Source organism: Sebastes umbrosus, chromosome 23 (genome assembly GCF_015220745.1).
Source record: "Sebastes umbrosus isolate fSebUmb1 chromosome 23, fSebUmb1.pri, whole genome shotgun sequence".
NCBI classification, from domain to species: Eukaryota; Metazoa; Chordata; class Actinopteri; order Perciformes; family Sebastidae; genus Sebastes; species Sebastes umbrosus.
The window spans coordinates 16,701,850-16,728,075 of NC_051291.1; the positions used below are offsets into that span (position 1 = coordinate 16,701,850).

General features: G+C 41.0%; 3 protein-coding genes across 7 annotated transcripts; 2 read left to right on the top strand and 1 right to left on the bottom strand.

Moving 5' to 3' along the window:
- Window positions 1-662: 662 nt before the first annotated feature.
- LOC119483169 lies at window positions 663-10,239 on the bottom strand. 2 transcript variants are annotated; one of them, XM_037761258.1, is made up of 8 exons: window positions 10,106-10,239; window positions 7,993-8,298; window positions 6,124-6,231; window positions 5,956-6,012; window positions 5,702-5,860; window positions 5,419-5,578; window positions 4,905-5,005; window positions 663-3,070 (listed from the first exon to the last, which is right to left on the bottom strand). In XM_037761258.1, exons 2-8 carry the CDS (start codon window positions 8,002-8,004, stop codon window positions 2,903-2,905), a joined length of 765 nt encoding a protein of 254 aa, XP_037617186.1. In that variant the 5' UTR covers window positions 8,005-8,298; window positions 10,106-10,239; the 3' UTR covers window positions 663-2,902. The 2 variants fall into 2 exon arrangements, with proteins under 2 accessions (XP_037617186.1, XP_037617184.1); XM_037761256.1 differs by having other exon boundaries at window positions 5,956-6,015.
- asb15b (ankyrin repeat and SOCS box containing 15b) lies at window positions 8,352-16,087 on the top strand. 3 transcript variants are annotated; one of them, XM_037761255.1, is made up of 14 exons: window positions 8,352-8,984; window positions 9,521-9,665; window positions 9,921-9,973; window positions 10,177-10,308; window positions 10,405-10,569; window positions 11,745-11,851; window positions 11,970-12,108; window positions 12,193-12,364; window positions 12,752-12,912; window positions 14,193-14,337; window positions 14,439-14,594; window positions 14,685-14,787; window positions 14,914-15,067; window positions 15,181-16,087. In XM_037761255.1, the coding sequence occupies exons 2-14, from the start codon at window positions 9,559-9,561 to the stop codon at window positions 15,339-15,341; spliced, it is 1,755 nt and encodes a 584-aa protein (XP_037617183.1). In that variant the 5' UTR covers window positions 8,352-8,984; window positions 9,521-9,558; the 3' UTR covers window positions 15,342-16,087. The 3 variants fall into 3 exon arrangements, with proteins under 3 accessions (XP_037617183.1, XP_037617181.1, XP_037617182.1); XM_037761253.1 differs by having other exon boundaries at window positions 9,557-9,665; XM_037761254.1 differs by having other exon boundaries at window positions 8,352-9,665.
- An 891-nt stretch (window positions 16,088-16,978) lies between these two features.
- Window positions 16,979-23,940, top strand: lmod2b (leiomodin 2 (cardiac) b). 2 transcript variants are annotated; one of them, XM_037761312.1, is made up of 6 exons: window positions 16,979-17,875; window positions 18,303-18,620; window positions 19,197-19,457; window positions 19,577-19,786; window positions 21,061-21,522; window positions 23,542-23,940. In XM_037761312.1, the coding sequence occupies exons 1-6, from the start codon at window positions 17,600-17,602 to the stop codon at window positions 23,566-23,568; spliced, it is 1,554 nt and encodes a 517-aa protein (XP_037617240.1). In that variant the 5' UTR covers window positions 16,979-17,599; the 3' UTR covers window positions 23,569-23,940. The 2 variants fall into 2 exon arrangements, with proteins under 2 accessions (XP_037617240.1, XP_037617239.1); XM_037761311.1 differs by having other exon boundaries at window positions 16,986-17,875; window positions 18,165-18,620.
- The last annotated feature ends 2,286 nt before the right edge of the window (window positions 23,941-26,226 follow it).

Sequence of the window (26,226 nt, forward strand, 5' to 3'; positions counted from 1 at the left end):
CTCAATCATACCTGAAAACAAAATACAGACACACAGACACAGCTGGCCACAAAGGACTTACTGATTCTCAATCATGCATACATAGAATTAAAATTGTAAAGAATACAACACAGGGAGAGAATCCACAACTAAGTCATGAAATAAGAAGAAGAGAAAAAAAACAAAAAACATTTAAAATGTATATATATATACCTACATACACACACACATACACATATATACATATATACACGTACACACATATACACACATACACACACATATATATATATATATATATATATATTTATAATTAATTTATTAATTAAATGTAGTTTTATTAAAAATAACACTGTATTCATTCATTCTCACTCTGCAATATCATTAATAGTCTGTTTTTTGTCAATACTGTATATACTGCTCCTATTTTTTATACTTTCTTCTATTTAAATGTTTCATATTTTGTTACATTGTGTTAGCTGATGCATCTTTTTTTTTGCACTATCCCCTTTGCTGCTGTACACTGCAAATTTCCCCACTGCGGGAAAGGAATATCTGATCTTGTCTTATCTTAAAACTGTAGTCAAATATCCAATGAAAAAAAGGAGTTACAGTATAACAAGATCCAGCTCAAAGGCATTGCTCCATGCGTTGCATAACAAACACAAATGCAGTTATACTAATTGAATTGCCAAAACTTTTTATTCATGTTATTATTTGTGCAATCAAATGGGAAAAAATGCACCAAATCATCATTGAAATGACATTAAAGTTCAGGGAGGCCCTGAGTAGATGACCTGACAATGTTCTACATGAACGTATGATCTCTGTTCTGAGATCTGTATGAGTAACTCCAAATATGTCACTTCAAAAAACAAGAATGGAGGCCTTTTTATCACGCCCCTTGTTGTCCTTGTGAACTTTTTTTTATGTAGTATTATTACTGTTATTTTATTCTTTTAATTAAAAGGATGTTAAAGAAACATTCAGACTTTGCATTTCACTGTTTTGCCGACAACAACAACATGATGTACCAATATGCTGTATATAGTTTTACATTGTTGACAAATAGTCACAGAACATACAAATAATACTCACATGATTTGATACTCACATGAACATGATTTTGCTCATGGGGCATTTGCAGGGGGTAGACAAAATAATGGAAACATTTCATTGAAAAAAGACATTTACCAAATCACCATTACAATCTGCTGTAGATCACTTTGCAATGATAATTTACTTAATTTAAGTTTATATAGTATTTTGTCTACCCCCTTGTACATTCATGACTTGAGTTGGTCCATGTTTCATTTGCAACATTACAATTGTAGAAAATTACATTTTGTAAGTAGTTTATCTTTTAACAAAATAACTTAAACATCTCACATATAATACAAATACACATTTTCACAAAAATACAAAAAAGAAAATAATACAAATTGGTCACCAGAGATACAATAAAACATGTAAGTCGTAGACCTTGTCTACAACATGAAAACATTTTAATACAATACAAAAACACATTTTTACAAGAAGGAAAATAATACAAATTGGTCACCAGAAAGAAAATAAAACACATAAGTTGTAGACCTGGTCTACAACATGAAAACATTTCAATAAAGGTATATCCTCCCATATTTCATCGATGTGTTTTGGAAGTAAATCATTTGAATATCGAAAACTGTTATTGGAAAAACTAACCATCCTCTGTAGATGAGGCCACAGCGCCTGCGGTCTGGAAAGATTCTTTGCCTGTTGATTCATACTGTAGGGAACTGCCGACATCAGTCGTGTTTGTAACTGGCATTTCCTCCAGCCTACGGCCAGGCCTTTTGTGGCGAGAACAAGCCCTCCTTATGCCTCTCACTGAGCTCATCCGTCCGTCCATCCATCTATCCCTATCTCCCTCACTTTCCCCTCGTCCTGCCTGTCCTGTCACTCGCTCCCTCTCTCTGACACATACAGTACAAGAGCGCTCACACTCATCCGGGGAGTCATGTTCTCATGACTGAACATGATTGACTCAGTGAATGAGGCATTAAAAACACTCACTGTGGCCGAGCAGCAGCTATAGATCACTGGGCAACAGCTTTGAAATACAATGACGGGATTCAAAAGTGCCTCTGGCGATGGGCTATCAGCCATCTGGTCAGATCTTTGATACACAAAGTGGGACGCTTGTTGAGGCGCTCGGCGTGTTGTTTGTGACTAGCAGGTTTGTGACAGATCAGTCAACAAGTACAAGAGAAGCTGCAGTAGACCAGCTTCTTTAATCACCCTTTTACTTCTGATGCATTAACAAAAAGCAGTATTGATAGGAATCTTTGCATATACCCCTGATGCATTTCAGTAGAAGTCAGAACACAGAAGCAGGTTGGGGTTCAGTGTGTTGACTTTTTGACAGCAGTGAAATCACCGTAACCACCGGGACACAGCCAACTAATTGATGACAGGAGTCCCATGTCAGAATGAAAATCTTCCAAACAGTGTGACATCTTTTGGATTTGATGCTCCAGCAATACATTTGATCGCAGCTCAAACTGGAGCATGGCAACACTCTGAATGGCAACGCTTCAGAGTGGCAGGCGTGAAAAAAAAACCCAACTTGGTCTGCTCAGCCAAATGCTGTTAAACACTGGCCAAGACGACACAATTAATGTACTTCACCAGCCATTTTGGCACAAAACCAGCCATTATGTACTGAGTTCTTCCTCTGGTCTCTCTTTGGATGGTTAAGTGCTAGAAGTGCCTGGGGAAAGAGCCTTCACAGCAGGTGAGTTTTCTCCCGTAGATCAGGTCCATGCACTCAGATGAGTGAAAGCAGAGGAAGACTTGTTTATCCAGCAGGCTCCAGAACAACCTGGTGAGTGAGTCGTTATACTGCGGTCCAGATTTCCCTTCTTTTCTATTACTCATGCTTTCACCCGCTCTCATGTTCAGGGATCGCCTCCCCCACCGGCTGAGTGTCGGCAGTGTGGGCGAGTGTTTGAAGCGGGATGGAGATAGACACAGTTGGGATCATGTCAGAAGGTGCCATTTGGCTATTTTCAGTGTTGCAAAGTGTTGGTGAAAGCCTCCCAGACTTGACCTAAAAATAACAAAAAGATAGAGAATCACACTCAGTCAACACTATCCTGTTTTCTATGATGAACACATGACAGATAATAAATCACCAAAGCGGAAATCCTGACATTAAGGGAGCCTCAAAGTACCGCTAAATATTTGATGAGCACTTGTTAATTTGACAAGAATTTCCGTCCTGGAAGTGGTCGCAAAAATGAAGGCACATAATGGGCTGTATGTCGGGCTGACCACAGAAACCAAAAGGCACAAGAGAGTGTAGTTGATGGAACATTTACTACCAAGGATGGAATTTTTAGATGGAGGCTCTTAATATTACAAAAGCCACTATATAATTTGGGGTATTTGCAATCTATAATATACACCCAAGATAACATCCTCTCTGAATAAGTAATTGTGAAATGGCTCCCAGCTGAATTTTTTTATTCTTGAAGAGCCGGAAAGCGTTGCTGAAAATGGCAAGTCTTAGAAATTGCAATAAGTGCTCATTGTGGTATAGAAACTTTTGACTTTTGACTTTGACATTGTTGCCCTTTTATACATACATGCAATTATCTGCCTGAATAGTGTGATCACTGTGTTCCAATGCGCTCAACAAAAGGAGCACAAATGGAGCTTTTACAATAGCAGGAATATTGTCTACAGCCATACTAGCAGTTTTTCAGTTTGAAGCTAAATTCTAACGTCAACATGATCCCAATGGGTCAGCCCTATGTTCCCTCAGCTCTGGGTTGGTTAGGTTTAAACATGAGGAGTGAGATTGGTTAAGGTAAGGGTAAGAATATCAGGGTACGCCAATCAGAGGCAGAGCAGGGCAGGTCGTGGGGTTTAAGAATAATGGGCTGTTGGAAGAATGACGGTCGTGTCTAGAAGGTAACCTACAAATTGGGAAACTGTCGCGAGATGGGTACGGTTAGGTTTTGACCTTGAATAGTTAAGGTTAGGATAGGGCATTTGGCAGAGAGTCTCGCGAGAGTTTTTGCACATTTTTGCAAGTTTTCAATGGCATCTGCGGAGGGACTTATCTAAGGGAACATAGACACGCTCCCCTCACAATGACGATACTAGCATGCGGATGTTTAGCAGGTGTGTTTACCATCTTCACCATCAATGTGTGAGAATGATAGCATTTGCTAATTCACACTAAACTCCATAAACCAAAGTACTGGACATAATCACATTTTTTGACCTGATGATGGTGCTAGTTGGAAAGTTAAAGGAGCAGTGTGTAACATTTCGGGGATCTAGTTTATTATCAGAAATGGAATATAATATTATATTATTATTATTATTATTATTATTATTATTATAATAACTATGTTTTCATTAGTGTATAATCAGATGTTTTCGTTAGCTTAGAATGAGCCCTTCATATCTACATAGGGAGCGGGTCCTCTTCACGGAGTCCTCCATGTGGCTCCGTCATATTTCTACAGTAGCCCAGAACGGACAATGTGAGCTGCGGTAATGTGAGCTGCAGAGAAACGGTGGTACCGCCAGCCATCATCTGACTTCCGTTACTCCTAAAGTAGTGGTATTATGGTAAGGATGGCTTCTGAGCGAGGTGAACGGCGTCACCACGGTTTTGCACTTGGCGGCTCACGTTACCGCAGTCTTGGATAGGGAGGAGTGAGCAGAGGGGTACTCAGTTGGTTGCAACCACACCACTAGCCAAATCCTACACACTGTCCCTTTAAGGGAACACCAAAATTATGACCATTCAGACTGTTCAATAACTATTTTTTCACGTTACAAAAAAAACACTGTATGTGTCTGTATTTTCTGTATGTGCATGTCTGTCAAAAGTAGTTAATACACATTGAGTTGGTTCAGTTACTCACCAGCCACACTATGATAACAACACAAGCTGTGAAGGGGATGAGAGCCAGAAGCAAGGGAGTTCTCCTTGACCAGCTGTAGTCACGATCCTCCTCCAGACCCCCTGGAAGAAGGAAATATTATTGGAAATTTTACAGACTACAGTTACACCGTAGAAATCTGATAGTAGGTAAACTCTTCGTGTTTATTTATTGAACTAGTAGAGAGGATTCTGGTGGTTCTGGCACTCAAAAATACTCATTTTTATTCCTCTTCAACATGCCAAGTGGCATATGAACTTACATAGCAGGCTTCTACAAGTACTAGCTGCATAAGAATTGCTTTTAATGATGATATAATTCCTTTAATTTAATGTATTGGCTGTGTGTTCGAAGGTTACATATCTGGTTCCTATCCCCAGCTGTGTGTCCCTGACCCCAAATCAATATCTGCCCACTTACAGGCCACTAAGCTGCTTTCACTCGCTGAGGCATCCATTAAAAATTTAAAGTGTAAATGCAAAATGACTGATTGTACCTGGTGTTTGTTGTGGATTAAGGCATGGTGGCGGTTTGCACGCGAAGCCGGATGTTCCTTGAGAGGCGGCGTGTAAGACGTCTTTGATGTAGTCAAAGTAAAGACCAGACACTAAGCTCCTTTCCTGATAGTGACACTGGAAGACTTGCATCACCGTTTCCTGGGGGATCAGACAACAAGCAATCCTGAAATAAGTCAAGCATGCTATTAAATGTCCAAAATATTGCAACACTCCTCCCTAAAACTGAGCTGCAGTGCTTATTTGCCATCATGATTGCCTTACCAGTTCCTCATGGTCAAAGGTGAAGCGTACACTCTTCAGCATGGCATTGAAGACCATTATGTTTTCTCTGTTGGAGGAGATGGCACCGAACATGTTGGCCAGCTTCCGAAGACTTTGCTCCAAAGGATAGATATTCAACACGACCCAACACGTGCCAGCCTGGAGGTGTAAGCACAAAAAGAGATTAACATCTTTGTTCAGCATTTAAAATCATCTGATTCACATTATCTCTGCTTTCACTTTTTCATACTTACAACGTCTTTGGGAATGTAACTAACAGGAATCTCATAATCAGAGGGGATATTCTGCTTCTGCTATGACAGAGAAAGATCTCAGAGTCTCACAGGGACAATTTCTTAACATACATTTACACAAACATGAACGTGATGTGTATTAAGCCCGTAGCAATTTAGTAATCTCACCAGGAATGACAGCTTGTTCACATCATCAGTTATCGGCGTCCCAAATTTTCCGAAGCAGAGATTCAAACTTGTGAACAGACTCAAGAGGAGACAAGGTGCTTTCAAGATCTGAAAGATAAGTAAAACATACAAAGATGATACAGTATATTTGTACAGTATACAGTTAACATATAATATACACTTTAAAGTATTGATTAATTTATCTGACTTTAATGCTTAAATTGCTCTATAGTACCATGATCATATCTTTGTATAGGAAACACACAAATCACTTTCTCCACCCTCGTTTTGTGATACAAGTGGTGCAAGTGCAGCAGGGGTGGGGTTTCGGATTTTGCTCCTAAACATGCATGACGTTAAATAAAAATCAACCATAAACTGTTTATGTGAAGCAGAGCAAGTCTCTGTGACTCAAACAAATAGTCCCTTCTTTAAGGCTTGTCATATCGAACACAAAACAGTTTGCACACATGCATTGTGCATGCAGTAATGAAATGTTAAATATTATATATCTTAAAAACGTATCTATTTCTCAAACAGAGGATCCAATTAAATGTAGTACTTTTACTTTGTTACCAAGGTCACAGGTGACTTTCTTTCAAAAAGTACAACAACTTCTTCATATAAGTTTCATATTATATAAAATTCCCTCCAGTTTTGATCCAAACTAGAGCTGCAACCCCCATTAGTCGATTAACCGATTAGTCAAACAACAGAATTTTTTTAGAATCAAATCAGGAACATCTACTCAGGAATATTCATTCATTCCTCAGAGAAATAGCATGTGTCTTGTCTTTAGTGAAAACATTTTGTGTTACCTGTGTTTTATTTATGCAAATCTTCCCTTTATAAAAACCTGCATTCTCCCTATGTGGCAGTGTTGCACTACCAATCATAAATGAAATGTTATGTGCAAATGTCTTGACTGATTATGTCAACAGCAATATTTTGATAAGCTTTTTTGTTCATTTTTTAAAGCAAAAAATGCCAAACATTCTCTGGTACCCTTTGCTGTTTTTAACATAAATGACTAATCAAGAATCAGTGAATGAATCAACAATGAGAATAGTTGTTAGTTGCAGCCCCTAACCCAAAACACTCCAGCACCATCACCATATGCACCAAAATATACTGAGGTGCAAAGTAACATTTATGTGACAGCTATAATAACTCTTTCCTACTTTAAAGACTTAAAGGGTTTAAAATGCAGAACATGCATTGAGTTCAAATTGGATGAATCAGACTTCAAAGTTGCCACGGTGACGGAGAGAGGAATGTGTTTGCTTCAAAGGAATTCTCATTCTCGTAAAAAAACATTTTTAAGCAGCAGAAAGAAGTGGATAATGCAGACGGACTTCTGGGAGCACACATACTTAATCTCTCTCTTACTCAATATATTGAGTGAAAGCATACTGGGTCCACATGTCCTCTCACTTTACTCCAACCTTTTACAAGGGTGCAACACCACAGAGACCTCTTAGTGTAACTCTTAAAGGAAGTCAGTTTTATACTGTGATCCATTTTTTAAATACTACAGAAATACTGTAGTATTTATACTTTTAGTTTACAATTCGTTGAATGAAAGTTTCCAGAAATCAAATAACACTCAAAAGTAGAGTGGAAACAGTGAGATTATTTGTAATTTTTCTGATATCCTACAATTGCATTTCATTGCAAGAAAAAAGCTGAGAAAGAATATACAAAAAATGTGAAAATTCTCACTCTAAACACAAATATTCTGCTATTTAACAAGCACAACACAAGTGAGAATTAAGATATGGGATATAGCTGCATCAGTATATTAGTATACACACTTTACAACACACAATTAGTGTAAGAAAAAACACAAATAAATGAAATTCTACTTACTTTCTTCCTCATATGGAGCAAGAATCCGTGGTTGCTCAAATCCGGTGCATGAAATGAAGTGTTTTCAGTTCAGACAGAGAGAGCTCATTGTGTGTACGCGTGTGATGTCCAAGCGTGTAGTGAAACTTGAGGATGGGGCTGGCAGTCTGCTTTCCCTCCAGACAGATTGGTGAGGTCTTTTTGACGCGGTGGAGAGGCCGCCTACAGGCTGAGTCACTGTGTCACACACTGACGCTGTCTGAGACTTTTCCATAAACTCCCACGTATCAATTTGTTCGTCAGGAGGAGAAAGTGGGCGCTTGTTCTCTATGGAGGGAATATTTCGCTTTAGAATATGTCAAGGTTATTCCCCAAGCTGTTGTTTAGAAAGTGAAAATAAGATGATGAGAGGTCTTTGTTAATGTTGGACGGTTTTGTTGGGGCCCCCAAACTATCTTTGCTTTATTATTTCATTATTATAATCTAATTTATTTTCATTATTTTGTCAAAGTTTTGGCTTATTTACTCAAATACACTTTTGCTGAGTGAGTGTGCAGAAAGCACAGTGCATAATATTCTAATGACATACTGATGAAGTAAAAGCCAATATCCTTTGATTTCCATTATCAAATCAATAACAGTCACAAAGGAAAATAAAAGTGTGATGTGTTAGAAATTATTATTAACCTTTTACACAACTGTGGGAACAAAACACAAAAGTAAGACTATTTTTTTTACATGTAATGCGAGTACATTATAGGTAGGTAGTGTCTTGTGTTTACATGTGACCAGATGACCTCGCTTGAATGAAGTCACAGCGGGCTAATCAGGGAAAACTTTGTACACAGGAGTTGGAAGTGAAAACACAACTGGCACTTTATGAGCTGAGTCAGGTTGTCTAGAGCAGATCACATCTAAATATAACCCAGAGTGCTTACAGTGTAGGACCCTACTAAACAACAGCACACAGACTGCAAGCTGGAGCGCACAAAGGCACACAGTCAGATCAACAGGTGAGACGGGTTGATACGACTAACAACTTTATTTTGCGGTGTCGTCTCAGATGTGACAGATTTATACTAAAGTACTCACATATAGTATGACACCATTCCAAGCAGGGCCTTGGAATGGTGCTCATAAACACGTTGGATGCCGAGAACAAAGCACAGACAGATGTGACTTTAACGCGTTATAAGTTTCTAGCACATCGCTTAAAGAGGACTTGTTATGCTTTTGCGCTTTTTCCTTTTCCTTTAGTGTGTTATATAGTTTTTTTTGTGCATGTAAAAATATTTTTTTCGTAACGCGGTGATGTCACCAAGTAACACATTTGCATAATAGCCGCCTAGCGGAGAGTTTGGCTCGGTTGGTTGTATATAAATGACGTCAGTCACGTTTTCATGAGTCAGCTATCAGAAAGATGTCTACGGAGCGCAATCGTTTTTTGACCGAGTTAAATATGTGTTTGTACTGTTTACTGGGAGATGTGTTTAATTTGAGTCAAGCTTGTTTCTTCTTGTGGACATACAAAGTTTTGATTTTTGGTCAGACGACGCTACAATCCTCATTGTGTCCTGTGATATAGAAATGGATGACTTTGATCAAGAGGGCATAAACGAGGAATTTATCGAGTTTGCCATTCGAGAGAGCATTCAAGACGCCCACAAGCTGTCATGTTTGATACAAACAAACAGGTATGAGAGAGTCTAAAATGTCTTTATGTGCAAAATGCTTTCACTAAAAGGGTTATGGATGGGGCTACCTCTTTAATCTTTACTATTAATACTAATTCATTGATGGGGTAATAAACAGATTTTACAAAAGAAGTGTAGATTCCAAATCCACAGGAAATCCTGAATAAAATAATTTAAGAGTAATCAACTCCTACACTGTTATGGAGCTCTGTCATAGTGTTTCATTTGACCCACTGTTCTCCTTTGGTTCATTAGAAAGGAATCAAACAGTGATGACCTTATGAAGATAATGGTAGCCATTCACAATGGTAAGCTTCCTATTCAACTGTCATTGTTTTAGCACAAGAATATGTGCATGTGGTGTACTAAAGTAAACAGAAGCACCTACAAGTAAATGCAAATGTTTGTGTTCGTGTTCATGTCTGTGTGCATGAACTCACTGTGTTCACTCCATGAATGTTACAAATGTCTCCCGGTGTGTCCTGCGTGGGTCTTGGTTGTGTTTCCACAGGTGATGTGTCTGCGCTGCAGGAGCTGTCAGGTTGTGTGTCTGCCTTCAGAGAGAGCGACAGCAGGGGCCGGCTGCCTCTGCACGCTGCAGCTGTGCAGCCACAGCCAGAGATCCTCTGTGAGGTGCTGCAGGGTGAGAAGCGTGATGTCTAAACGAAAGTAATATCTGTAATATGGGTGTGTAAATTTCCGACTTTAACATACTGTTGTATTGTTGTTTTTGTGGCAGCATTGACATCCGCAGACATGACCCTGGAGGAGCAGACAGTGGATGGGGACACGGCTCTGACTCTGGCTGCGGAGGCCGGCCTGGTGGAAAACGTCAGGATGCTGCTGCAGCACGGAGCTTCACCTCACAACACCAACAGCAGGAACGAGTACCCTCTGCTGATCGGTAACACACACACAAAATCAACACGACACAGACAACTCACACACTTAACATTATTATATCATTAACAGCATGTTCCGAAACAGGGTTATTAGTACACAACATTAGATTACATTAGATTATTAGATTAGTAGATTACCACCTTTGCAAATTGGCTATAGACTTTTTCATTGCCATTCTGTTGCTACAGCAACAGCTTTGGTCCAAGATTACTTCCTGTCAGCTACTGCATTAGGGCGTCAAATACCGAGGCTTTGTCACGGCAATCGGCATTCCAGTATGAGACAAACCGGGCCTTCCATTATCTACAATTTAAACCCATGCGCAGCAACAGTAAGTGCACCGGGATTGTGGTGACATGGTTTAAAGAGCTAAAAGACACACACCGGGTGAGAGAGGTGGTGTATGGGCCCAACAAACACAAGGCTTTCACCTAGGAGACCGATGTTCGTGTCCCGTGACTCACGTTACAATCAGCTGTTCGTTCATGTCCCCCATTCACAACATTCAGTGTCATTTTTTACTTTACAAATGTAGTAGTTCCTAAACCTACCTATAGTGGCTTTGTTGCCTAATCCTAAAGTGATGCCAAGGGTAACTATGGTGGTTTTGATGAGGAAAATAGCAGAGGGTACGTGACAAGTTGGGATGAGAACGTGTTGGCATTAACAAACATTGCAACAGGAAATACAAATAGGCCCATTTAGGATGTTTATGTTGTCAAGTTTGAAAAGGTCTATATTGGCTATATATGGGTGGATGTCTTTGGTTTTGTGTACATCCTCTGCTAATGTATGTTGCTGTGTCTGTTTGACCTACAAATCAAATTGCAAGTTTCCACTTCACAATGACCCATGAAGCCTGCAGTAACTAACTATTAGCTAGCATGCCATTTACTTAAAAAATGTCTTTGTATTTAGTGCTAATTATGAAATGCTAACACGCTAAACTAAGATGGTGATCATGGCAAACATTATACCTGCTTGGAAGCCGCATGTTAGCACCGTCTTTGTTAGCATTCAGCTCAAAGCTCCGCTGTTCCCAAATGCAGCCTCACAGAACCGCAAGCATGGCCGTCGCCTTATTAAAACATTATTCGCCTAATAATGTTTTTAGTAATATGTCATTCATTACTATGGCTTTTGACCACATCACCTTGCATTTTCTACATTTTGTAGCAGTGAGACAGAGATCATACGACATGGTCGTATCCCTCGTCATGGGCGGGGCCTTTGTGGAGCAGGTGTGTCTCACTAAGTGGACGGTCACACATGAAGCTGCGAAGGTGAACAGCGCTGCATTGATACTGGCTAGACTAGAGCATGAGACAATCAGAGATCCACCACCAGAACTACCATCTTTCCTTCCTTCTTTATGTCCTTGCTTCCTATCTCGTGCACCAGGTGGGTTGTCCGGATATTCTGATGCTGCTGCTTCGACACGGAGCCAAAGTAACCGCCAGAGCCGGGCATGGGGTGACTCCTCTGGGGGTCGCAGCTGAATATGGCAACAGTGCAGCTTTGGAGATACTCATACAGGAAGGTAAAAAATACTGCTTCACATCTGTTATGTTTTTTTCATGTCTATTTCCCTCACCTTGTTGCATCTGTCCCTGTGCTCCACTAGGGGGTGACGTGTGTGCCCAGGCCAGCAACGGGGACACAGTCCTGTATGATGCATCTGGATCTGGAAACCTGGACTGTGTCGAGCTGCTCCTGGAGCACGGTGCCAACCCAAACGTGGCCAGCTACGCCTGCCAGCTGCCCATCCACAGAGCTGCATATGAGGGACACATACTGTGAGCTGACACTTCATGCAAGAGAGCACCCAATCATCATGGCGCACTAGATATTGCAATATTCTCATGCATAAAGCTTGAGTTTTAAATGATAATCCAGCTCCAGACAGAAAAGGAATTAATGGAGACAAATTAACATTCTTGTCCTCCTACTTTGCAGCCTGATCAAACCGGACTGTAACATGTCTCTCTCTGCACCTCACAGCTCTGCAGTGTCATCTCCACAAAGAGCCTTCTGTTTATCGCTGTTTTGCAGTTCTGTCACTGAACAACACTGTGGCTCAAACCACAACCTAATGAACATTTTGCTCAATGTCCTGTTTTCTTCTTTTAGCATTTGTTTTTCACTGTTTCTGTCCACCCCCACCACCCTCTCTCTCTCTCTAGAGTCCTGAGGACTCTCATCCCCATCACCGCAAAGAGAGCTATCCATCTCTCAGGCCAGGACCCCGTCCACTCAGCAGCTGATGGGGGACAGGTCGAGTGTCTGGAGCTGCTTCTGGAGAAAGGATATGATGTCAACGCCTTGCTCGGCACACACATCTCTGGTGGGGGCACAGCCTGATGCGAAACTCTCTCGCTCACATGCTTGCTCAAAAACAAATTAATCAGCCTATAATGGTGCCTTCAAATGGGGTCGTGTTTACCGAATTCATATGAACGCCCCCGTTTTGTGGTAGTCACGACCTCGTGAGTGGAAAGTTTCTGAAAGCTCCGAGTTCACGAGTCGTGACGTGTTTGTTGACGTTGTCAGAAATGGCGATGGCTATGGAAGTTCATTTTTTGGTACATAATAAGTAAATATATTGTAATTTTAGTTGTATATTGTAATTCAGTAACGTAAGACAGTAAAGTTAATATTGCCGTTGCTTAGAAGCGGTGTTCTTCACGACTTTTTATTTGACCTTTATTTAACCAGGTAAAATCGATTGAGAACCAATTCTCATTTACAATGATGACCTGGCCAAGAGGCAGCAGCAAGAGTATAAAAACACAGTCCACACAAGCGACAGAAACAGCACAGATACAGTACAGTATGACAAAAATACAGTATGCCATGACAGACTTAACCTCTCAAACGCCAAGCATATCGTGTACACGACTTCGCATGTTGTAAACACAAGCTCACAAGTTTCATTTGAAGGCATCATTTGTCTCGTCAGTCTTAGATCGTTAGGTTCCTACATGCACTACAAATGACAAATTAAAAACGGTCTCTGCTTGCGACATCCTTACTAACTCTGACCAAAGAATAAAGATTGCTAATTTTTCACTGTGATGACAACATTTTAAAGGAACAGTGTGTAACATTTAGGGGGATCTATTGGCAGAAATTGAAAATAATATTAATAAGTTTGTTTTCTTTAGAGTATAATCACCTGAAAATATGAATGGTTGTGTTTATATCTAAATACGGAGCGGGCCCTCTTCATGGAGCCGGCCGCCATGTTTCCACAGTAGCCCAGAACGGACAAACCAAACACTGGCTCTAAATAGGGCCATTCGCGTTTTCATGTTTTCGCGTCGCACACTGTAGTTCGCCTACACGCTTGGCACATGGGAGAAGTTTCAGTTGGTTGCAATCTGCAACCAAGATGGCGCCAGATCCTACACACTGCTCCTTTAAATGTCTGTAAGTTACTGCTGTCGTGTAATAAATGGAAACCAGCGGCTTTCTAAAAAGTAATGTTTTCTAAATGATTCTATGATAAGCTAAACTACATTCAAACTACTGGCATAGTCCTTCAAGTGTTGGAGAAAAGTGCAACATCAATAACTTTCTTAATCTTTCAAACTGGCCCCTGATTCAATGTAAATTTTGTCACAGAGAACTACGGGGACCTGAGGAAGACTCCTCTGTATTTTGCTGTTTCCAACGGTGACGTAACCTGTGCAGAGAGGTTGCTAGCAGCTGGAGCGAGCACTGAGCTGGACCCGCTACGATGCATCCTGGTCGCTATACGTGCTGAGAGGTGTGTGGCAGACAGTACATGTGTGAATTCACATTCATCATAACTTACGTAGTGGCAGCAATAAATCTTTGTTGTCTGGTCTGATCTTTGACCTTTTCCAGGCATGAGCTGGTGCAGCTGTTGCTGTCCTACGGAGCAGAGGTGAATTGTTACTTCAGAGCGCTCACCAACACATTGTTCCCCACCGCCCTGCAGTACGGCCTGAGGGACCGCGTCATGCTGCGACTGCTGCTCAACAGTGGATATCAAGCTTACAGGTACGTCTACCAACTGTAAAATGACGTGGTATTATATATAAAATTGTTAGATATTTTAACATTTCATCTCTGCAAAACCATCTGTGATAGGTGCTTCCATTGTTGCCATGGTAACGGTGAAGAAATTGATAGTACCTGGGCTGACCTCCATAACCAAGCCTTCCAGATTTACAGTCAAACTGACGTCATCCCAGTGAGAGCCAATTCAAGCAGACATTTATACACATCAACTGTAGACTCCTTAGTAATAAATAGTGACCAATCAATGAGCCAATAACTCAACATACTGTATACAATAACTCACATACCTCTTCTTCAGTTCTGTGAGTTTGTATCGGTGACGTGGTTCACGCATCTGATCGGCGGCATTGTAAGGATGCTCCTGGACTACGTCAACCACGTCAACATCTGTCCCGTCCTCAAACATGCCCTGGAGAAGACGCCTGAGTGGGATGAGATTTCTGACATACTGAGTAAAACTTCAATTACTTTGTATTTAAAGAAACAAAAAGATCCTTGATGTTGAGCTATGGGGATTTCCAACAATCTGTTCAGAAATAACTTGAGGTTGTTTGTGTGTCCCCAGGCAAGCCACGCTCTCTGCAGCATTTGTGTCGACTGGTAATCCGAGGTCACATCAGCCTCAGGACGTTGAATGACCCCGAAGCCGCGGCCGCCGTCCCTTGTCCTCCGAGACTGAAGAGCTACCTGACCTACAGAGAGTATGGTGACCTCTCCTCTACGTGAAACACATTTGATTTATTCCTTTGTGATTCAAACATTAATGAAAAAGCACTAGTCACTCTTTATGAAATAGCCAATGGGAATATATTTTCTCTCAAACTTTTGTATTTTATTTGTTAAGTTTTATATATTATGAGCTGGAGTGCCTTGTAGAGTGACTTTCTTTATGTGTCACAAAAAAAAGAATATTTCCTTCCAGGCTTGAATGATTAAAATGCCTATTATCTTTGTGTCGCTTGCTTGTTTTGCATCGACATAACACATTATAAATCTAATTTTTCTATTAATACTGGGCCAATCAGCTGTGAAATCCATCCTTGTTTACCCCTGAACAGATGCAGTATATTATATTTTTCTGTTTTGCCCTACTGCTCTCTTTCTATTTGTGTCTGGTATAGATGTCTCGCAAATGCACTGCACACCCACGCAGGTGTTTCCACTTCTTGCTAATTAGACCGCTGCTCAGGGAGAACATCAACCAATCAGAATGATTTGAGCGTGAGCTGTCCCGCCCTAACAGGGAGAAATCAACCAATCAAGTGCAGTCCAGAGAGGAGGTCTAATCAGGCAGGTTAAGTGAAAACACCTGTGTGGGTGGATAACATTATTCTCACTTTGTGCTCATATTTTCGTATACTCAATATGGGGTTTGAAAATTAAAAACAATAATAGTACTGTGTCGGATTTATCAGAATGTTAGTTATTTTTGCAATAAACAATCATATTTTGATAAAGAAAATACAGTGTAATTGTGGAGTAATCATTTATCCTGGAGTTTACTGGCTAAAGTTGAAATCACCAAAGCAGCAGTAGTGTCTTTTTGTGTTAGGGGTTCAAGTTTTAATTTATTATCTTGTTCCTCCTCCTCTTCCTCCTCCTCTTCTTCCTCTTCCTCTGTTACAGCTTTCTCCTCTTCCTCACTCTCCTCTTCTTCTTCATCCAGCAATAATGAACTTACTAGTGATGTCAAGCTACTTTAAATCACAAATCCTGTGATGCAAAACAGGATTAGTCTATTGACATAATTCTGATTACACACAATGTTATTCATTTGAAAGGTCAAATGAAGTGAAAGTAGCCTATTTTTAATTATATCATCAATATAGCAAATCCAGAATGGGTCATTGACAACAATAATGACACTTTAATCATCACATTTAACATATCTAATAGAGAAACATAACAATAATTAAACTATTTAATGAAAAAAAAAAAAAAAATAGAATTACTGTGGACTTTAGAAGAACCAAACTTCGAGAAATACATTCACTTTATTTAAAGATATTTGGACATCATGGGCAGTGACTTCTTATATGTTAAAACAAAAGATGATTTTCAGTTTTTCAGTAGTTTTATGGCTTTCATGTTTGTTTGTTTGTTTTTTACAAATTTCAATGATTTGACATATATTTTTTTTCATTAATAAACAATAGAATTACGCTTTCTGTTTTTCCACTAACAGATATGATGCTTTAACATTAGAATTACTGTACTAATTACAGAAGAAATGTGATAGTTAAGATTTTCCATATAAAAGTAAGACATTTATTTGGTTAAATATGGGAATAAGTATCATAGGTATCAGCCCTATATTATATCTTCTTTGTCCATACCTCCATATGTATCTCTACCATGTTATGGCAGTTTCAAAATCATATCATTGGCTGACAATAACAACTGATGAAACATGCAGATATCGAGCTTTTTGGTCGTTACATTATCTCTATTTATCTTTCTAGTTCTGCTCTGTTGGGTCCAGTTGGTCTTTTTTGGCCATGAACAAAGCCACTCAGGCCGTGGTGACAGACTGCTGTGGCCTACTGACAGGCCACAGTCTCTGAGCTCACATGCTTTTTGTGGCTCTGTCTCTCAGAGCGGTGCCTCCCAAAAAAGAAGCTGCATCATGGGGCCCACACTTTGGTACGTTCCCCCTCTGATCCCTCTCTTAAGGCCCAAACAGCAGCTGGCAAGATTAGAGAGGAGAGGACACCGAGACACACACAACACACTCGCAGCGACGCGGGGACGCAGGACAGATCCGGTTCAGACCGGAGTGGGTACACCTTTAACCCGGCGAGGATCACCTCAACTGGTCCCCTTATGTCCGTGGATCTCCAGCAACCTCACTGTGGACTTTGTCTTTTGCTGGAACCTCTATCCCCACACACCTACTTCATTTTGGGGACCAGACTGAATCACTCAAGAACTGGTCTTTCTCTGGTAGTTTAAACTGACCGGTCTGTGCTAATCACACTTTGGCCATGAGCTGTTTCGGGTACCGCCGAGAGTTGAGTAAGTACGAAGATGTCGACGAGGACGAGCTTTTGGCTTCCCTCAGCCCGGAGGAGCTGGCTGAGTTGGAAAAGGAGTTGGCGGACATCGACCCCGACGCCAACGTTCCCATTGGACTCAGACAGAGAGACCAGACGGAAAAGACCCCGACGGGCACCTTCAGCAGGGAGGCCCTCATGCAGTACTGGGAAAGCGAGACGCGTAAACTGCTGGAGGAAGAGATTGCCGGAGGAAGCCCCAAACCGGTCAGTAATGATATTTAATTAGATTTGCTCGGCATTTGTACAAAGTGCCAGAGGCGGAAGCCGGCTTGTTTGAAGTTGTATCAGATGAAACTCAAGACAGTTCACTTAAAAAAAGTTGAAAGTAACAAGTCATTTGAAGCACTAAAAGGGAAAATCATAACAAATCCGTCTTTCTTCCACAGTTGCCTTAAAACCATAGCTTTACAATACAATATATATATATAAAATGATATATACTCATAATTACCGCATTGCATTTCAAATACTGAATAATTTGATCAAACTATAGGACGAAGAACGAGAGGAGGAGTGTGTGACGGAAGAAAACAGCGGAGCAGAGGATGAAAAAGACGTTGAAAATGAGAAAGGACAGAAAAAGCACGAAACGCAAGAGGAGAAGGAAGAAGAAGAAGAGGAGGAAGAGGAGGATGAAGAAGAAGAAGAAGAAGAGGAGAGTGAGGAAGAGGTAACAGAGGAAGAGGAAGAAGAGGAGGAGGAAGAGGAGGAGGAACAAGATAATAAATTAAAACCTGAACCCTCAAAGGATTCTGGGGCCCGGGCCGTCACCCCAGTGCTACTGAAGCCGGCGAGGGTGGAGCCTATGAGGCTGACACCTCCCCCTCCACCTGTTGACCCAAACGCGACCGGAAACCCAATCGTCGTCGACGACGCTCTCCAGAGAGCTCTTAGCAACGACCCCGAGCTCACGGAGGTTAATCTCAACAACCTTGACGATATCTCGCAGGTACGAATGCTGCGCGGTTTCCCGTGTTTCGACAACATTGTGTATTACTTCACTGGTAGACAACCGTTAACTTCCTGCTTGTTAGCATCCTGCTCTTTACTGTTCAGTAACTTTTGATCGTATGCTAGGTTATTTTTGGAACCAGGCACCTTGCCATGGTTATGTAATGGAGGGCATTGTTGTTACATATTTGGCACAAACACATTTCAAGACATTTCAAAACATGGTGTCCTGAACATTTAAATCATCTTGTGGTTTACTCAATGGCAAGTAGGAGCTGAGAAGGTTATTTTTACTTGTGTTAGTGTAAGGTGGAGTGGCAACAGGGTGACCTTTGTGTCAACTTGGTGAACAATGGCCTTACTGAAGTGTTAAATGTCTTCAGGGATACCCTGACCGCTATGTGGTGGTGGTGTGGGAGCTGGTGTCAAGTGAAAAGAATTTCACAATAGTCCTTAAACTATCATTTAAACAAATTAAAGCTCCTTGTTTCAGTGTGGTTTATGTCTTTTTTTGTTGCATTGCAGGTATTACATATGCTTTCAATTGCTGATAATATTGTAATTTACTTTCTAGGAAACCCTCATCCGATTTGCAGAAGCACTGAGGTCCAACACATACGTGAAGGTCTTCAGCCTCGCGAACACCCGAGCCGATGACCAAGTGGCTCTGGCCATTGCTAAGATGCTGAGGGACAACTCGTCCATCACCAGCCTGAATATAGAGTCCAACTACGTGACTGGAAAGGGCGTGATGGCGATGGTTCAAGCACTTCCTGTAAACAACACCCTGACTGAGCTTCGGTTCCACAATCAGAGACACATGTGTGGAGGACAGGTGAGTTCTCCCCGCTCACTTCCAATTTTGTCTCAATCAAACAAATCTTCACTAAGCAACCATGTGTTGGTTAACAGTTCTTATTAAGTGGGCGCAACAATGTCTTACCCCCCACACAGGTAGAGATGGAGATGGTGAAGATTCTGAGGGAAAACTACACCTTGATCAAACTGGGCTACCAGTTCAACCTGCCTGGGCCCAGGATGAGCATGACGGGGATCCTCACTAGGAACCAGGACCGCCAGAGACAGAAACGGATGCAGGAGCAGAGACTGCAGCAGCAGCAGCAGGGCCAAGATGGAGCTCTGAACCCCAGAACCACCGCACTTGTACGTAACTTTGCTAAATTAAGAGACATATCTAATAAAATAGGATTATCTTTCCATTGGTCTGGCCCTCTGTGTCCAACTAGCCGACAACTGCATTACCTTTTTCCCATCTCTGTGACAAACGGAGCTCTTCAGCTAACAAGCTATATGCTGATGATATGCAACTGCTTCAACTGCCTCTTACTTTTGCCTATAACATTTCGACTGCAATCACTGTTTAGACATCGACTGACATTTCAGCTGCTTTCACACCCTTTTCTTCAACTGACACTGCAACTATTTACAGGGTAGACGCTTCAGCAATCTCCGGCACTTAAACTTAAAATGTTTTAACTGCTTTAAAAGGTACAGTGTGTAGGATTGGAGGCATCTAGTGATGTGGTTGCCAACCAACTGAGTACCCCTCTGCTACCTCCTCCCTTTCCAAGACTGCGGTAACTTGAGTGCAAAACCGTGGTGACGCCGTTCGCCTCACTCAGAGGCCATCCTTATCATAATAACACTAGTTTAGGAGCAACGGAAGTCAGATGGGGGCTGGAGGTACCACGGTTTTGCACTCTGCGGCTCACATTACCTCAGTTTCACAAGCATGTCGGAGAACTATGGTGGCCTTCAGGTAACACCAATACATGAAAGGCTCTCTCTAGAGACAGTGTTTGGTTTGTTTGTTCTGGGCTGCTGTAGAAACATGACGGAGCAACATGGCGGACTCGGTGAAGAGGACCTGCTCCCTATGTAGATATGAAGGGCTCATTCTAAGCTAACGAAAACACAACAGCAGTCTTAGTTTCAGGTGATTATACACTAATGACAACATAGTTATGAATATTATATTCCATTTCTGCTAATAGAGCCCCACTGTTCCTTTAATTGTGACACTTCAATTGATAATTCAACTTTAATCTCTTACGCTTTAACAATTTTGCTTTGACAGTTCAATTGCTTTCAGTGCTTACTTTTCTTATGACATTTCAACTGCTTTCACCTGTTACTCCACAACTGCTGGTTCAATTACTTTCAGTGTTTACATGGACAATTCATCTTCCTGCAGGGCTTCAAATCGAGAAAAAAAAATTAATCTCTTACACTTCACTCTTTTAAACTCTTACGCTTCAACTGACACTGCACAGCCTTTCAGTGTTTCAGGTACAAGGTTCAATTGCTTTGAATGTGAATTTGTAGTGTTTACACCTGCAACCTTCAGCATAAGCGAGCACACCTTTTCTATTTGTAAATACATTTGTTATAATCTATTTTCATCACTCTGTCTCTAGAAAGGAACACCTCGTTCATCACCTTACAGCTCACCCAGAGCATCTCCTTGGTCCTCACCCAAACTCCCCCGGAGTGACCTGGCTAAAAAACAGACTCCTCCTGCTCCACCTCCTCCTCCCCCTCCCCCACCTCCTCCTCCCCCACCGCCTCCTCCACCGCCTCCCCCGCAGCGTGAGAAGAAGAAGCCCACCAGGATGATCGCCGAGGTCATCAAGGCGCACGAGGCGGGCAGCAAGAAGGTGAGGAAGACGAAAGGTACGAAAGGTAAGAAGGGCAAGAAGGGGAAGGAGTCGGGGAAAGACGAGACAACTAGCATCCTGAAGGAGCTCAAGAACGCGCTGAGGCCCATGTCGATGGAGAGGAGAGGGGAGGAGGGCAGCAGGCCGTCCACGCCGGTGAGGTCAGCCCACGACCAGCTGATGGAGTCCATTCGCAACGGCACCTCCCGCGGCCTCAGAAAGGTGAGGCATAGATACATTATGTTTGTTAAAGTGTGCTGTTCATTTTTTATTTCCAATCTTGTTTTCAGTGGTTTTATCTCCTAAATACTGTATCAGATTGAAGATGGATTATATAGAAATGTGTTGAGTGGCAACAAACATTCCTCCTCCTCCTCCACAAGCTGTCGAGAAATGTACTTAATGCAAAACTGCATTAAGTGCCTCTGCAGGGCAAACTGAACAAGAGGGAAGTTTAATTTAGATGAGGATGACACAGAGTCAGCGGTGTCTGAGTCATTGCGTCTCTACACTGGGGATGGCAGGCAAAAGGCTGCTTAGCACCAGCCAGCACTGTGGTATGATCACTTTTACAGCCAGAGAGAGATACAGAAAAGACAAAATATAGCCAATAATACTGTCAGCCAAGTATTCTTAAACTTAAGAGGGAAGATAAGCAGATACAGAGAAAAGAAGACGGATGGAAAACAAACATTTAGTTTTATCTCTTATAATTCTTTTAAACAATATGTTACTATTACTGTAAAGGAAACTAATGCATCTGAACTTCTGCATCTGAAGCGAAGTATTTCTTTGGCTGAAGCGTTAGCACAGCTTGTAACACTGTTAGAGTGGAAAATCAGCCGTGCCCTCAGATGGCGGGGTCCTCCTGGCTGTGAAATTCCTGACACTTAGTGAAGGTATTTATAGAAACTGTTCAGTGGAGCTTTTGATAACGACAGATATGACACGTCGTTATACCACAGCATGCAGCACACGTCCAACAAAACAAGCCCACGAACACTTCATCTGTTGACGCCACTGAGGACGTCCAATTTGATGCAATGTCCAGGTTTGCATGCATATCAAGAAATATTATATTTAAAAGATTATATTGAATAACATACTGAAATCTTTAGTCCCCTCAAAAACTCACTTAAAAAATCATAATTTGGAAAAAGTCAACGATGAGAAATTGTACATGGCCAGCAGCGGGATAGCTTAGCTTAGCATAAAGACTGGAAACAGGGGGAAACTGCTAGCGTGGCTCCGTCCAAAGGTGGCAAAATCTGCCAACCAGCTCCTACAAAACTCATTATTATATCTACTAAAACCACAAGCTGTTAATTTTACACTTAACATGTTAGCTAGCTGATTCCTCCTGTTTCTGGTCCTTATCATACACAGTATATAAGAAGTGGACGTAGTCACCGTGACTTCACCCATTGGTTTGTGGACTACGGTTTTGAAGCCACGAGTTCGTCGCCATCTTGGTTTTTTGGCAACCAGAAGTGACACGAGAGGGTGGAGCTAAGTACAACCGAACACTGAATAAGACATTTTTAGGCGACCAAAAAGGTTATAATTAACTTTCATGAACTGACATATCTAAGACCGGACAATGCCGTGGTAGCGACCTGTCAATCACAAGGTAGCCACGCCTTAAAGCATCCCCTGCTTTATGGTCTATTTGAAGAAGACTTGAAACTGGCGATTGAGACCATAAACTCATGTTTACAATGTTTACTGAGGAAATAAATCAAGTGAGATGTAGGGGTCATTTCCTCATAGACTTCTATACAATTAGACTTCTTTTTGCAACCAGAGGAGTCTAAGGAGCTAACCAGTTGCTGGCTTTAGCGTCATACAGGTCTACAGTATCATACAAAAAGAGTGGTATTATTCTTCGTCAAATAATTTGCATGAATATTTATTAACTAAAAGTTGCAACATGAAAATCTCACAGCAGATGAAAGTTGTAGTCTGGCCGGTGTGCACTGCCAACAACCAGACAAATGAGTCACTATAAATTGGCTTCAACACTCATAATGAAAAGAGGCCATTTCATGGGAAATGTGGTTTGACAACTACATTCTTGTGGCCATGGCTCAGAAGTCATAATTGCTAACTTTTTGATGTTACTCAGTTATGACCACAGACTCATTCCTCTCATTCCTATCTTTGCTATCACCATCATGCTCCTTAAAAACGCCTTTTTTCTTTGACTGTATTTAAAACTGACCTAACATTGTCATTTTCCAGGTGGAAGTCCCACATTATTTACGATAATACAAGCAGACGTACCAGAGGTCTGTCCGTTGCCATGGAAATTGGTGATGACGATGGAGTGATGAAAGCACAAGATGAAAACATGTTGGGATTGCTGATGAGGCAAAAACTGAATTCTTACTCACGAAAAAACTAAATATACTGGAAATTTGCACTGCAATAATAGCTTTACAAGTTGTTTTTTTAAAAGTATTTAAGCATCATTGGAAATGGTATTAAATGGTATTTGTATTTTGAACTGAGTTGACTGAACTGTTTACTGATACGTTTTCTAATTCACTGTTTTCTTGTAAAATTGTAAATATGATTGTTGGTTGTTGTTGGTTGAATTATGCGTTCATTTATAAATATAGCCTTTTGGTGTTTACATTACTACTTGTCTGTGTACTGTATGTGGACTGTTTTCTTATTCTTTGGTTTCCATTTGAAAGGAAAGGGTCAAGCTGTTATGCAGCAGTGTTTTTTTATCAGTGAGTCATCTTATTGGTCAAGCACCACTGATGCATATTCCCACACCGACACACTCACAATACACCCACTCCAGTCAGCAACGTATTAGAGCGGGGCTCTGGCGCACTTTGTTTGAACAAGTCACAATGCGTGACAAGTGAAGGGGAAGAATAGACACTCGCTACTAGTACCACTGACATCACAGAAGATATCAACTTAAAACAAAAGATCAAATAAGAAGCTGCTGCAGGGCAACGCTGCACTACACAATGCCTTTACACCAAGACTATGTAACATTAGCCACCATAAGCTACTGTTTCCTTTTATGAATTCACCCTTTCATTTTAACAGTAATGTATTACATTGGTAACATTTTATAATAACCATCATTTATAAATGGTTAATTGATAGTTATTTAATCTTAGTTAAACAGTTATTTTGCTGTTAACAATTAGTAATGCTATAATTTCTTATTTTATTATTAGTTTGTAGATATATAATATGAGATCATTAGTTTATAAATAATATATTACCTCTTAGTTGATATGAGACGATAACAATTGCATTCTGATTCATTAGTATTTATTATCAGTTTAATGTTGCATACATTATATAATTTGATATACTATATTACGTATTTGTTAATGAATACCAAATTATTGTAAACCTTTAAGAAATAGTTTTTAAAACATCTATAAACATTATATAGACAGATGGTCCAGAAACCAATTATTAACCACTGACAAAGTATTAAGTATCTCTCTAAATAATGTTTAAAGATGCTTCACACAGTATTTATTAACCATTTAACAAGGTATTATAATCATCAGTTGTAACTTTATAATAGCCATGCAAAAAATGTTTAAAAACTGGAAAAACAAAGTTCGGAAACTTGTGTTTGGTGGATTATTTCTCTGTTGTTACAATGCTAATTGGCATTGTATTTTACATCGTTGGAAAGCCTGTTTATTTACCTTCGCAATGATGTCCAACTTGTAAGGATCATGCATTTGTGGGATGAGCATCACAGCTGATTATGTGGGTAGCGCCCAAGAAAAATTTGCCAAAATGCTCTAAACAGTGTATTCTCATAAAGCTACCAGGAAGCCTGCAAAGACTACCCTTCACCGTCAGGACCGTTTGCGCTGGTGTCGACAACACAGACAATGGAACCTGAACATGTGGGGGAATGTCATGTTCAGTGATGAGTCCAGGTTCTGTCTGCCAAAGTTGGACGGCAGGGTCAAAGTATGGCGACGACGTGGAGAACGCTATGCTGATTGTAGCACCGATGGAGTAACAGCTTTTGGTGGGGGCTGTGTCATGGTGTGGGGCGGCATCTTCCTCACTGGCAAAACAAGGCTTGTCATCATTGAAGGCCATCTCAATGCAGGGAGATATCGGGATGACATTCTGCAGCCAGTGGCGATCCCATATCTCCACAATCTGGCACCTAACTTCATCCTCCAAGATGACAACGCTCGCCCCCACAGAGCCAGGGTTATCACAGACTACCTCCACAATGTGGGAGTAGAGAGAATGGAATGGCCTGCCAAGAGTCCATACCTCAACCCAATTCAACATGTGGGATCAGGTTGGACGTGCTGTACGTGTTAGATTGATCAACACAACCTCGTTGGCTGACCTGCAACGAATACTGGTTGAGGAATGGAACGCCATCCCACAACAACGTGTGACCAGGTTGGTGACCAGCATGAGGAGGAGGTGCCAGGCTGTTGTGGCTGCGTATGGATCTTCCACCGCTACTGAGGCTCCTGATGGTGTATTAAATTAATAAAGTGTAAAATAGCCAATATGTCTTGTTTGTTCCTTGTTACTGATAGAGAGTTCAATCATCCAATCCACCAAACAACTCAAAACAAGAGTCAACACCAACAGGAGAATACACTGTTTACCATTGACGGAGCATTTTGGCAAATTTTTCTTGGGCGCTACCCACATAATCAGCTGTGCTGCTCATCCCACAAATGCATGATCCTTACAAGTGGGACATCATTGCGAAGGTAAATAAACAGGCTTTCCAACGATGTAAAATACAATGACCATTAGCATTGTAACAACAGAGAAATAATCCACCAAACACAAGTTTCCAAACTTTGTTTTTCCAGTATATATAGTTTACAAATCAATTATTAACCATTAACAAAGTGTTACAGATATCTATCTATGTAATGATCATAGATGTTT